This window comes from Tenrec ecaudatus, chromosome 16, assembly GCF_050624435.1.
Source record: "Tenrec ecaudatus isolate mTenEca1 chromosome 16, mTenEca1.hap1, whole genome shotgun sequence".
In the NCBI taxonomy this organism is placed as follows: Eukaryota; Metazoa; Chordata; class Mammalia; order Afrosoricida; family Tenrecidae; genus Tenrec; species Tenrec ecaudatus.
In genome coordinates this window covers 20,092,814-20,106,639 of record NC_134545.1, presented here as the reverse complement: position 1 = coordinate 20,106,639, position 13,826 = coordinate 20,092,814, and the positions used below count along the sequence as shown (strand labels likewise).

Genomic DNA, 13,826 nt, shown 5'->3' with positions numbered 1-13,826 from the left:
AGTGGGGTGCTCCACTGAGTTTCCTTGGCTGTCATCTTTACGGACGTCAATCACCAGGCGTTTCTCCCATGATGCCATTTGGTGTGTCTGAACCACCTGACTTCCTGAACTTCGAGGGGATAAACGTGATTGTTTTCCAACTGCTCCTTTGTATTTCTGCTCCTGTAGCACTTTGGATGGAGTCTGTGTCAGAGGCCATGGGAAGAAAGGTGACCTCAGACAGAGGAGGGCCCCTACGGTTGTCAGCCAGGGTTGGCGGCAACGTTGCAAAGAGGCGCACCGGACTCACAAATGGAATACACTCGTACACCAACAATCTTTAATCACAAAGGCACTTGAGGACCCTACACACCCAAAGTCCCTGTCCACGCCAAGTCGCCTTCCGTGCAGGCGTGCTGGGCGGGGTCAGAGTTCATCGTGGCCTGTGGAGGGCTCTGCGCTGGGTCTGATGAAGACGCCTTCCATGGCTTTCCAGGTGTTGTGCGAGTTGGCCCCGGGCATGCCGTGCACCTCATGCTGTCCCCGGATGGGGCTTCCATACTGCTCCCCGGTGACCGACAGGAACACTGATGTCCCCACGTGCTGGAAGCGCACGGCGGCCTCTCGCTCCCAGTGTTGCCCCGAGCAACGCACTGTCCATAGGTCAAGGTCATCGCCCTCACCGTCTTCGCCAAAGGCACTCACCTCCTGAGGGAGGGCGTAAGGGGGGCTGCTGTCACCACAAGGGGTCCATTAAAGTCTCTGTGATCCCTGGTGCTTGGCCCTTCCCTGCACCTCTCTGAGGCTCCAGATCTCCAACCACCCCCTACCTCACCCTCTCTACAAATACAGGCTCCCTTCAACAGCCCCCTGGTCACTGGTCTCACTGAGGATGCCCCTGCTCTTGCTCCGTCATCCTAACCCCTCCAAACCACCCTCAGCCCAAGTCCAACCCCTTCCCCTCCATGGCTGACCCGCCCCACGGCCACCCAGTCTGTCCTGACTTATGTCGGCCCTACAGCACAGAATAGAACTGCCCCACAGGGTCAGGGGTTCTCAGGCTGTCACTCTTGGATGGGAGCAGACTGCCTCATCTCTCTCCCAACGGGTGACTGGTAGGTTCAAACCGCCAATCTCACTGTGAGCTGCCCAGTGCTTAACCCATGGCAACACCAGTGCTCCTTCCCCAGGTTCACCTCGTCAAGCACAAAACAAAAAGGAACACAACCGACAGGTTGCCATCAAGTCAATTCGACTCCTGGCATGCCGGTGTCTAAGTCTCTGTGAGTCTCAAACATTCCTGTCATCTCTTCAAAGTACCCCCTGCCCTTGTCCATGTGTGCTCTTGACCTCCTCTAACTCACTCACTGCCATGGAGTCAATTCCGAGTCACACCTGGCCCCGTGGGTCCCTAAGACTATTGATTTTTTTACAGGAGTGGAAAGCTTCCTCTTTCTCCCTTGGAGGGGCTGGTGGTTTCAAACCGCTAACCTTGAGGTTAACAGTCCAATGTGTAACCACTGTACCACCAGAGCTCCTGCCAGTTTCTGGTCCCCCTGGGGCCTGAATCAGCATCCCAAAGGATTCCCAACTCCAAAAGGAATTCACCACCACCACCACCCCACCACCCCTCACCCCCCGCCCAACCACCCACTCTCTTCAGAGAGCCTGCAACTGTGGTTATGCTTGGGCTGCTAACTGCAAGGTCAACAGTTTGAAACCACCAGCTGCTTCTCCTTAGGCAGGCTTTCTACTCCCAGAGTCACAGTCTCGGAACCCCCCAGGGGTGGTTCTACTCCGTCCTACATGTAGGGTCGCTAGAGTCAGGACTGACTAGTTGCTTGTGTTTTTTTCTGAGAGGAGGCCCAAGCACAAAGTGTCCAGCTGGGGGCCGGCCACTCACCTGGTTGTTGGACAGCGGGGACGGGAAGTGGTGGGTGTGCAGGTTCTTGCCGGTCAGCACGTGAGTGAGCCGAACCGCTTGGCCACAGCGCACGGGCTTCCCGCGCGGACAGCCTCCGTCCAGGCCTCCGCGGATCCGCCAGTAACTGTTGGCATCGTCCGATGCCTCCACGCCGGTCACTGACTGCTGCCCGCTGCCTGGGGGGCGACACCACCGATTCAAACGGGCCCCAACGCTGGCCTCAGCTGACCCTTCCTCGGGTTCTCGGGCCCCCGAGCTCCCGTTCGGCCCTCTATCCACACGACCTCTCCCAGCAACCGCTCTCGACCCCCCGAAACCGCCCCACCGGCCCGGCGTCCCCGAGCTCCGCGACCCCGGCAGGGCCGCGTACCGGATCCGTATTTGATGTCGTGCGAGTGCAGCCGAACCCGGTGGTGCGTGTTGAACAGCTTGAGAACGGACCCGCAGGTCACGAGCCCCGCGCCCCTCTGCGCGCCGTCGCCGGCCCGCACCGCGAGGGCCAGCAGCAGCCAGAAAAGCCCGGGCCAGGCCGCCCGGCCCCGGCCCGCGCCCCGCATCGCCCAGGCTCGGCTCTGCCCGGCTCCCCGCCGCCAGCGCCAGCCGCTTCCGCCCCGCCACCGGCCAATCCCGCGCTGACAGCGCCCCGCGCGCGGCAGCCAATCGCCGAGCCGCGCGGCGCTCTCCCCGCGCCTCCATTGGGTAAGGCGCCTGGGACCCGCCCCCAGCTCTGGAGCCCGACGGCGGGGAGGGCGCTGGAAACACGAGGAGGGTTTTGATTGGTCCACGCTTCCGAGGCGCCACCAATGAGTGCGCGGGAAACTGCAGCCGCAGCTCCAAACTGCCAAGGATGCGGAGGAGCACATGTAGGTGGCGGCTGAACCGGGTTGGACGCCTGGCTCGGGCTCCGAGGACCCCGTGGGCACACCCTCGATTCCTGGATCCTCGGAGAGTCTTGAGGCCAGTGGACACCAGATGCTTTTGGTCACCACGTTGGTGCATCCCATAGTTACTGACTGAGCCACCGGCTCCTGTCTGGGTTACTCAGGCGTCATCCCTCAGTCCTTGGACTGTGGAGTTTCTGCAACTGTACAGGCTCAGGCATAGAGCCTTGTGTGGTCACGAGTGATTGTTTATCAAGTGATAGTGTACAGAAGAGTTTCTGGAATGGGTAATGCCCAAATCCAGCCAGGAACCCTGGGGGGTGTAGTGGTGACACGCCGGGCTGCTAAGCTCAGGTTCAGCAGTTCAAAACCACCAACCTCTCTGAGGGAGAAAAGACGAGGCTTTCTACTCCATAAAGAATTAGAGCTTTGGAAATTCACAGGGGCAGTTCTACACGGTTCTATAGACTTACTGTGAGTCAGAATTTACTTGATGGCAGTGAGAATTCCAGCAGTGAATTCATTACCAGACTTAGGGCAGCCTAGCGTTTGCAACTCAGAGAAGCAGCTGGTATTTCTAACATGGCCGATTTGTTCCGTTATGTTAGACACATGTATGCAGGAAGTATGCATGAGGGGTTAATGTTTTGTCGTCTTTTAGAAGGGCATACAAAAGGGGAAGGTGTAGGTCTCTGGTGAAAAACAAGCAAGACACATTTAAACATAGAACAAATCCAGAATGGATCGAGGGAGACACCTGGGTTCCATCTACCATAGTCAAGTTTACAAAAATCTCTGCTGGATGGTAAGGCTCTTCGTGTCCCTCCAATGTAGTCAGAGTGGACCTGCCAGAGGCTTAGTCTGACTGGATACACTGCAAATGGGTTTCAGGCTCCCGCTATTCACAATTTAAGCTCTGGTACCTTTCCCTCCATCATATTTGGACTTTGTTCTTTGTTAACTTTGATGTGCTTCTTCCATATGGACTTGGTTGATGCCTCACTTGGCTGCTTGTTTGAATACAAGCCTCTAGAGACTGTATGTAACTCTTTACAGGAGTAGAAAGCCCCATCTTTCTCCTGCAGAGTGGCTGGTGGTTTTGAACTGCTGACCTTGAAGTTAGCAGCCCAACTTGTAACCAGGGTCGCATAAAATGTTCTTGGGCAAAAAGGGGGGTTGCGTAAAATGTTCTTGGGCAAAAAGAGGTCCCAAGTGGAAAAAGTTTAAGAAGTCTGGTTCTAGGAGAACCAAAACTCTAAATTCAAATGTATTTTATACTAAAACTTAATGTGATTGAGTCTGTTTTGACTCATATCGATCTTATGAAGAGACCTGCCCCTGTGGGTTTCTAAGACTAAATCTTTATGGGAGCGGAAAGCTTCATCTTCCTCCCACAGAGCACATGGTAGGTCGTTAGGAGCCCACCCTATATAATCAACTATACCCCCTTTATTAGAGACCCTTTATTAAGTCTTTACAAAGACAAAGACATCATCCAGAGATGAAGGAGCCCATTAGCATGAAGCCATAATGCTATACAAACTGCTCATAACCGTGTGACTGATTATCCACACACGGAAAACCAGACTGACTGCCATCCAGCCAACTCTAACTCTGGCAACCCTATAAGCCTGCCGCTGTACCGAACAATAGACCATGGAGAACAAAATAAATTGGTCACAGGATCATTGAAGTCACAGGTAGGACTGCAGAAGCAGGAATGGACGATGACTTGAAATAGGTACATTATTAACAGATTAGTAAAATGTGTAAGATTGGTTCTGGGGCTCCAGGATATGACACATACCAATATGCCCCTTGCACCCCAATTCCCATCAAGGTAAATCCACAAGGATTGACCAGGGGAATTGTAGCAATCCGCTTTTTAAAAAAGTTGTATTAGAATATATCTTACAAATCATATAATTTAATTGCTCAGTCATATTAAGATTTGTGTAACCATCATCACAATCCATTTCAGAACATTTGCTGCTCCTGCTCATTGTTGTCAGCTCCCCATCCCCCCTCCAACCTCCCCTATGCCCCGAGGCAATTATCAATCCGGTTACTGTCTCTATAGATCTTCCTAGCCTAGATTTCCTACCTCGAAATTCATATAAAATGCACACAGGACCTAAGCAAAAAAACCCAAACCCCAACAATGGCTAGACAAAACAGAGAAAAACCTTACCCGGGAGGGAAAAAAAAGCAGGAAATATTAATAATTGAAACAACTTGGAGCTCAAATGAAGGTATTACATTTCAAACTAACCACATCGGCCATAATTGACTTTACAGTGCACTCTGCAAGTGAGTCCGAGTTTAGATAGCCTTTCTTCTAAGGAGACTTCTGATTACATCTCGTCTTAGGCTAGTTTAATTGTGGCTGTTATTCTGGCAGCCCACGATAGATTCAATATTGTTTGCCAAGACAACTGAAACGTATCATTAATTCTTCTTTCTACCCTTTTCAGTGTTCAGCTTCTGCATCCGTGGGAAGTTGCTAAGAGCATGGCCTTAGTTCATGCGCATCTTAATAACCAAAGTGACATCTTTTCATTTCCTTAAAAAATAATCATTTTATTGGGGGCTCATACAACTCTTATCACAATCCATCCATCCATCCATTGTGTCAAGCACACTTGTACACCTGCTGCCACCATCATTCCCAAAACATTTGCCCTCTCCTTGGGCTCTTGGTATCAGCTCCTCATTTTTATCCCTCCCTCCCCACTTTCCCATCCCTCATGAACTCTTGATAATTTATAAATTATTATTTTGTCATATACTACACTGTCCGACGTCTCCCTTCACCCACTTTTCTGTTGTCCATCCCCCATGGAGGGGGTTATATGTAGATCCTTGTAATTGGTCCGCCCCCTTTCTATCCCACCCTCCCGGTATCACCACTCTCACCACTGGTCCTGAAGGGATCATCTGTGCTGTATTCCCTGTGTCTCCAGTTCCCATCTGTACCAGTGTACCTCCCCTGGTATAGTCAGACTTGCAAGGTAGAATTGGGATCATGATAGTAGGGGTGGGAGTGGGGGGAGAAGCATTTAAGAACTAAAAGAAAGTTGTATTTTAATTTTCATATCTTATACCATCTGTTGTTTCCCTTCACCCATGTTTCTTTTGTTCATCCCCCTGGTACGGGGGCTTAAATATTGATCATTGTGATCAATTTCCCCTTTTCTCTCCTTTTCTCCCCTTTTCCCCCCACCTTCCCCATACTCTTATGGTATCCCTACTCTCATTGTTTTTCTGAGGGTTTTATCTGTCCTGAATACCATGTATGGAAAACACTTATCTGTACCATTGTACATGCTCTGGTCTAGCCAGATTTGTAAGGTAGAACTGGGGTCATGATGGGGGGGCGGGTAGGGAAAGCATTAGAGAACTAGCGCATCAGTTCTCAACCTGTGAGTCTCGACCCCTTTGGGGGTCAAGCGACCCTTACACAAGAGTCACCTAAGACCATCAGAAAACACATATTTCCCATTGTCTTAGGAACCAAGACACTGCTCCTCTATCCCTCTCCAGGCGGGATCTGCCCACATGCAGAGAGGCCCACATATCAGTACCTGGTGTGAAGACTTACCCACGCTACACCATGCTTCAAGACAAAATTTTATTTATTTGTCATTAGAAATATATATTTCGCAATATATGATTACATATTGTTTTAGTGATTAATCACTATGCTTTAATTATGTTCAATTTGTAACAATGAAAATATATCCTGCATATCAGATATTTACATTATGATTCATCACAGTAGCAAAATTACAGTGATGAAGTAGCAACGAAAATAATTTTATGGTTGGGGGTCTCCGCAACCTGAGGAACCATATTAAAGGGTTGCATCATTAGGAGGGGTGACAACCACTGAATTAGAGGAAGGTTTTGTGTTTTGTCAGTGTTATACTGCACTTTGGCTGGCTTCCTTCCTTGTGACCCTTCTATGAGGGGGTGGCCAATTGTCTACTGCTGGACTTTGGGTCTCTACTCTGACCCTCCATGTTTGCATCAATATAATTATTTGTCTTGGGTCTTCTGATGCTTGATACCTGATCCCATTGACACCGCATGATCACACAGGCTGGTGTGCTTCTTCCATGCAGGGTTTGTTGCTGCCCTGCTAGATGGCTGGTTCTCCTTTTGTTTGTCTTTTGCTGTTGTTAGTCTTGAGGTTTTGGGGTTTTGTCATCAAATCACCTCCAAAGTAAAGCAGAGTCATTCATAACCCGTGGACAAACAGATGGATTCTGGGCTCCCACCTGTCTACCCCCAATCCAAGAAAGGTTGGTCCTGATAACATGGCCCTACTCAGTACTCACCCTCATGATCACCGAAGATAAGGGTGCTACAGCAAAGTGTGGTGAAGAAAGTAGATGGTGCCCGGCTATCGATCAGAATGCTGTCTGGAATCTTAAAGGCTTGTATTCAAAGAAGCAATCTTCTAAGTGAGCCGTCAACCAAGTCCACACAAAAGAAGCGCACCTGCCTGTGTGATCCAAAGGTGACAATAACAAAATCCAAATATGATTTAGGAAAAAGTATCAGTTCAAATTATGAGCACCCAATTTGTAGAAGGCGACAGAGGGACTTTTGTCAGTGTTTTGTCAGATTAACCCTCTGGCAGATCCCCTGGAGCCACAGACAAGGGACTAGAACCGCTGTACTATCAGACAGAGGTGGTGACTTTCAACTTGACGATGGTGGATCAAACAGGGTATAATTTGATACTTGGTCAGTTCAGCTTCCTCTTGACTCAACCTGAATTTGTTCTAGGCTCAAATATTTCCTGCTTGTTCCACAACAGAAATTCCTTCTCTGGCTTTTAAAATATTGATGGCAGTCTTTTCTTTCTTACTCTTTATTTGTATTTTTTTTAATCTCTATATTACTATGTTTTTCTTCTTGTTGTTTTACTTCGGTTTTGATTTTATTGTTTCTGTTAGGCTTCCAGTTTGTGAAGCCCAGGAGTAGATGCGTAGAGACAGTGACTGATGCGGTGCCGTCTGGGATGTGGGAGGTGGGGAGGGTGAGGGGACTTTGGGAGAAAACAGTGCAGGAGGGGGGAGGGAGAATGAGAACTGACTTTGATGATCTATATACAACCCATTTGAAAACCGATTTAACCATGGAAGTGTATGATATAATTACTTTATTGTATTATATATCATGTCATACCAAGAAGTATTATTCTATTACATATTACATCAATAAAACTTTTTTAAAACAATTTATTGGGGCTCATACAATTCTTATCACAGTTCATACATATTCATACATCAATTGTATAAAGCACATCCGTACATTCCCTGCCCCAATCATTCTCAAGGCATTTGCTCTCCACTTAAGCCCCTTGCATCAGGTCCTCTTTTTTTTTTCCCCTCCCTCCCCTTTCCCCGCTCCCTCATGTGCCCTTGGTAATTTATACATCGTTATTTTGTCATATCTTGCCCTACCCGGAGTCTCCCTTCCCCCCTTCTCTGCTGTCCCTCTCCCAGGGAAGAGGTCACATGTGGATCCTTGTAATCAGTTCCCCCTTTCCAACCCACTCACCCTCCACTCTCCCAGCATCGTCCCTCACACCCTTGGTCCTGAAGGTATCATCCACCCTGGATTCCCTGTACCTCCAGCCCTCATATGTACCAGTGTACAGCCTCTGTCCTATCCAGCCCTGCAAGCTAGAATTCGGATCATGGTAGTTGGGGGGAGGAAGCATCCAGGATCTGGGGGAAAGCTGTGTTCTTCATCGGTACTACCTCGCACCCTAATTAACCCATCTCCTCTCCTAAACCCCTCTATGAGGGGAATCTCCATTGGCCGACACTTGGGCCTTGGGTCTCCACTCTGCACTTCCCCCAGAAAACTATTTTTTAAAGAGAAATAAACCAAATTTGACCAATGGTTATCATGGGCGAAGGGGAAAGAGTTGTTCTTCAGGGGACAGTGAGTTTATGTTAACGGTGGAGGAATAATTTGGAGAAGGGTATCAATAATCGTGCAACATGAAGAGTATAATCAATGACACGGAATCATACAAATGGAGGTTGTGGAAGTGGAGAATGTTTTGTTGCACACACTTTTGCCACAGTTAGAAAAAATAATTACATGGATAATAATGAGTACAAGGAAGAAGAAAAGGTTCTAGAATTGAATACAGTGACAATTACTCAACTCTTCTTGATCTGATTGAATTGTACGACATGTGGATGGCATGCTAATAAAACTGTTTTAAAATGGAATGTCTTATTTGATCACCCTCTTGACCCATTTATAAGTTGTTTCAGAGTCCAAGGAAATAGAGAAAAGAGCTAGGAGGCATTCTAAGGTCCCAAAGTCCATCTGTAGGCAACTGGACATCCCCTTACAGAAGGGTTGAGGGGAGGAGATGAGCCAATTCAGGGTGCAGGGTAGCAATGATGAAACATACAACTTTCCCCTAGTTCTTAAATGCTACCTCCCCCCAACACACACACACACACACATACACACACACACACACACTATCATGATCCCAATTCTACTTTACAAATCTGGCTAGACCAGAGGATGTACACTGGTACAGATAGGAACTGGAAACACAGGGAATCCAGGACAGATGATCCCTTCAGGACCAGTGGTGAGAGTGGTGATACCGGGAGGGTGGAGGGAGGATGGGTTAGAAAGGGGGAACCGATTACAAGGATCTACATATAACCTCCTCCCTGGGAGATGGACAACGGAAAAGTGGGTGAAGGGAGATGTCGGACAGTGTAAGATATGACAAAATAATAATAATTTATAAATCATGAAGGGTTCGTGAGGGAGAGGAAAATGAGGAGCTGATACCAAGGGCTCAAGGAGAAGGCAAATGTTTGGGGAATGATGGTGGCAGCAGGTATACAAGTGTGCCTGACACAATGGATGGATGGATGAATTGTGACAACAGTTGTACGAGCCCCCAATAAAATGAGTTTTAAAATAAATAAATAACGAGGGAGTGAGATGGTGTCTGCTTTAGTTGACGGGTTTCTTGACTTGTTTTGACCAACAGAATGCTGTATGATGCCCTTGGCTCCCATTCTTTCTGTTCCAGTGAGCCGGCCACCCTGCTGCAAAGTGGTGAAGACCAGACTGTGAAACGATGAGAGTCCACGTGGTGGAGAGACTCAGGTGTGGGGGACTTTTCACCCTGTTCCCAGCTGAAAGCAGCACCTTGGGCAGCGCCAGCTCACATCCCCGTACTGGACATCTGAAACAGGAGCTCCGGGAGGCTGTCCTCACAGTTGGTAGGCATGCACCTATGGGGCTGGGGTCATGTCCCTTGAGAAGTTGACAGCAGAAACTAGGCAGCCAATGGAGAGGGTGGCAGGTGCTGCCTCTTAAGCCTTAGGTCTCTCTTGGTTCTTTTCTGCCAACGTGATTTCTTTTAAGTTGGAACTTCAATCACACTTAAATAGCAGTAAGAGAACAAGGCGTTCTGAGGCTTGTACATTCTCTCTACATAGCAGGATAAGATGGCACCTGTGTTATTCTGAGTGGACCAGAGAAACAAATTCTTAAACACGCATATGTGTATAAGAAAGAGCTTTATATACAAGAGCAATTGGATATTGAGAAAACATCCCAGCCCCATCCAGATCAAGTCCATAAGTGTGAAATTAACCCATATATATGTCCCAAAACAATCTGTAAATTCCTCTTCAGGTTTATGAAACACATGCAATGACGCGGGATGCAGGACATCGCAGGCCAGTGGGTGTGAAGTCTTGTGGATCCAGTGGCAGTGAAAGCATCTCAGCGCTGGCATGGGTTTCCTTGTGTCTCCTCCAATTCTGGGCTCTGACTGCATCAGCATAGCTCCATCAGGCTCATCGTCAGTAATGGAGTGAGCCTCTTCTCCGCCTCCAGCAGGCTATTTATCTCCTTAGCGCTTCCAAAGGAGAGCATCAAGCTGTGTCCTGATTGGCAGGCTAAATTCCACCCCTTTACTCAAGTCTCAAATTGGCAACAGATTATGTACCTGTTGGAACTACAGCACTACACAAGATAAGGCAAGGTGCGGTCAAGTTTTTCTTAAAGAAGAAAGCCAATGTATTGCATTCAAATATAAATTTCGGGAAAGAGAAACTACAAGGACATTGGACGAGCATGTTCAAGATCTAGGACCACCAAGACCAGATACATCACAGACTCTGGCATGCGGACTCAAAGTAGCAGCACTGAGACTATGGGGTTCCCTTCCCCTTATCTGGCCCTAGACAACAGAACTGTGGGACAGAGTGGCAGGCAGGCTGGCTTCCTGGCCCACGGAGGCAAAGACCAAGGGACCAGGTGGCCGAGAGGCTGAGAACCAGAGAGAGACTTGGCAACTGGCAAAGGAGACCAGTCATTGTATCCTGATTGTTTGCTGACCCTAATTTTTGATAACCTTTTAACTTCCCTAATAAACTCCCTCAGTTATGTATGTGGAGGGGCAGGGGCAGGACAGATATACTGACTTTGTTGTTTTTCAGTAGAAATATTGATTTACCTGATAGAGTTCCCAATGCTTACCTATAACTGATTAAAATGGTCAGAGCAAAGGACATTCTACATATTTGTGTTAGTCTGGGATGACTAGAGAAACAAATTCATAGACACTTATGTGTATAAGAGAGAGCTTTATATCAAAGAGTAATTGTACATTAAGAAAACATCCCAGCCCAGTCCAGATCAAGTCCAAAAGTCAGATATTAGCTCATATGGCTGACACCAGTCTATAATTCCTCTTCAGACTCATGCAACACATACAATTAAAGATCACAGGCCAGTGGGTGCAAAGTCTTGTGGATCCAGTGGCAGTGGAAACATCTCAGCACTGGCGTGGGTCTCCACATGGCACCTCCAGCTCCAAGGCTCTGGCTCCATCAGTGTAGCTCCATGTGGCGTGCCAACAGGAATGTGAAGCTGAGAGTGTGTGTCTGGCATCCAGTGAGCTATTTATCTCTGTGGTGCCTCCAAATGAGGTCATCAAGCAGTGAACTGATTGACAGGCTAGACCACCCATTCGCTCTTAATAGTCTTATATTGACACCAGATTATGTAACGACCACAATAGTTCTGGGTAGAGTCTCTACATTACCTGGCTTTTGAAAGTTGTTCAACAAATCTTATAACTATGGATCTTAAAAAACCCCAGTCTTATAAGATTCCCTCCCTGACCTGGGCAAAGCTAATGACTTCTCATGTGTAGTAAACAGAAGCAACTGCTTCCATGAAACCAGGTAGATGTATCTTTGAGGAGCCCTGGTTAACCATTTTTACCACCCAGAGACTCCCTTGCACAAGAATTCTGTTAGGGACTGGAAATGCATCATGCGGCACCCACCTTAGGTCCCTCACCCCTCTGCCTGGCCACGGAGAGTCTTTCTGGAGTCAAAAGATGGGTCAGAGGGAGCGCTAAGGTGGCTGTGCAGACCACGGAGCCATGGCCAAACATATCTGACCTCTGGAAAGGACAATGAGCTGCCAGGCTCATTCCAGGGACAACCTGCACCACCCACCCACAGTCACTGCTGGAAGAAGCCACGGTGCCAGCCACAGCTCAGCTGTTGGGAGTCCTGAAGCCAACCCACAGCCTGGCGACACCAGATCCCTGGGAGGGGGTTGGGAAACACATACCCCAAAACTAGGGGCTGTGGGAACAGAGACAGGGTAGTAAGTAGTTAGTTATGCAAGGGAGCGGAGAGCAGGGGACCAGAAGTTCTAAGAAGCTCCAAGGGCCAGGAAGAGGCAGAATAAGGTTAAGAAGAGCCACTCAGTAAAGAGAGTCCAAGAACATTAGGCACCAGCAGACAAGAGCAACCTCGGGGACACAGGTAGAGGCTGCAGGCAGGACCTGACTCCAGAAACTACAGCTGGAGGGTAGGGGTGGAGGAACAGAAAAGGGAGGTGGTCTGCGGAGGTGGAATCTTGTGGGGGGGAGGTCAGATGCTCATAGGCAGCCTCCCTGAGGGCCATCAGTTGCCAGACTGCAGTGGGCCCCACTCCCTGCTGTTAAGGACAATGGACGCCTGCAGTCATCTATTTGGTTCCAGTAGGTGGAATTCATACCCTACAGATAATGGTTCCTATGGAGATCTAGATAATAGGTCAAAGTTAAGCCACTATCCTAAACCTAGGATCCGCCCATCTTGTTACACATATACCCCCAATCCCTCCTCTTCCTATGGAGTGTATGTCCCTAGACCACCCCCTCTCTTTACTGTATTACTTATAGCACAGCCCCTTCCTGTGACGTATGTAATTAGGGGGCTTGCATGTCCCCAGAGAAGATAAAAAGCCTGGGTTAGCATTAAAATCTCTCTCTCCCTCCACGTGGACCACCAGGCGGGGCAGAGGTGAGCATGCTACTATGAATCGTGTCTGACTCCATTTATTTCAATACTTCTATCTCTCATGCTCTCTATAACTTTACTATGATCTTTACTTATTATTGCTGTACAATTGTGCCTACCGGACCCATAATGATGCGTTAGGGGCTGGCTTCCCCTGACAGATTCTGTTTCTCAGAAACTGTCGATTCTATCCTCAGCTGTTGGCCAGCAAGGTCGGCTGTTCAAACCCACTGGCCGATTGTGGGGGAACGATGAGCCTATCTACACATGTAAAAACTAAGAGTCTCAGGCACTCTGTGGGGACCGTTCTAAACCTGCCCTGTAGGGTCACTGTGAATCAGAATCTACTCAACAGCAGGGGGATTGGGGATGGAATTTCAAAGACTTGCACCATTTCACGTTGGGCACCCCTACCGCTCGAAATATCTCTCCTTTGACATCGTACCTTAGGAGCCCTGGTGGCATAGTAGTCACTCATCGGGCTGCGGTCCTAAGGGCTGCAGTTTGAAAACACCAGCCCTTCCTTGAGAGGAAGAGAGACTTTCTACTCCCATTAACAGTTACAGTCTGGGAAACTCACAGGGGCAGTTTCACCCTGTCCCGTAGGGTCACTGCGAGTCCCGTCGACTCAATGGCTGAGTTGTACTTATTTATATTTTTAAACCTAGT

At 48.5% G+C, this 13,826-nt stretch overlaps 1 protein-coding gene across 1 annotated transcript; it reads right to left on the bottom strand.

Moving 5' to 3' along the window:
- Positions 1 to 305: 305 nt before the first annotated feature.
- Positions 306 to 2,510, bottom strand: SDF2L1 (stromal cell derived factor 2 like 1). The gene is made up of 3 exons (XM_075533377.1): positions 2,274 to 2,510; positions 1,883 to 2,079; positions 306 to 687 (listed from the first exon to the last, which is right to left on the bottom strand). The coding sequence occupies exons 1-3, from the start codon at positions 2,458 to 2,460 to the stop codon at positions 406 to 408; spliced, it is 666 nt and encodes a 221-aa protein (XP_075389492.1). The 5' UTR covers positions 2,461 to 2,510; the 3' UTR covers positions 306 to 405.
- Between the last annotated feature and the right edge of the window lie 11,316 nt (positions 2,511 to 13,826).

What these genes read in the sequence shown, in the direction of transcription:
- SDF2L1 (XM_075533377.1), bottom strand. Translation starts at nt 2,460, where the DNA reads ATGCGGGGCGCGGGCCGGGGCCGGGCGGCCTGGCCCGGGCTTTTCTGG. An exon ending in CGACATCAAATACGGATCCG is followed by an intron (nt 2,080 to 2,273) that starts GTACGCGGCCCT and finishes GTCGCCCCCCAG; the next exon opens with GCAGCGGGCAGCAGTCAGTG. An exon ending in CCCCGCTGTCCAACAACCAG is followed by an intron (nt 688 to 1,882) that starts GTGAGTGGCCGG and finishes GCCCTCCCTCAG; the next exon opens with GAGGTGAGTGCCTTTGGCGA.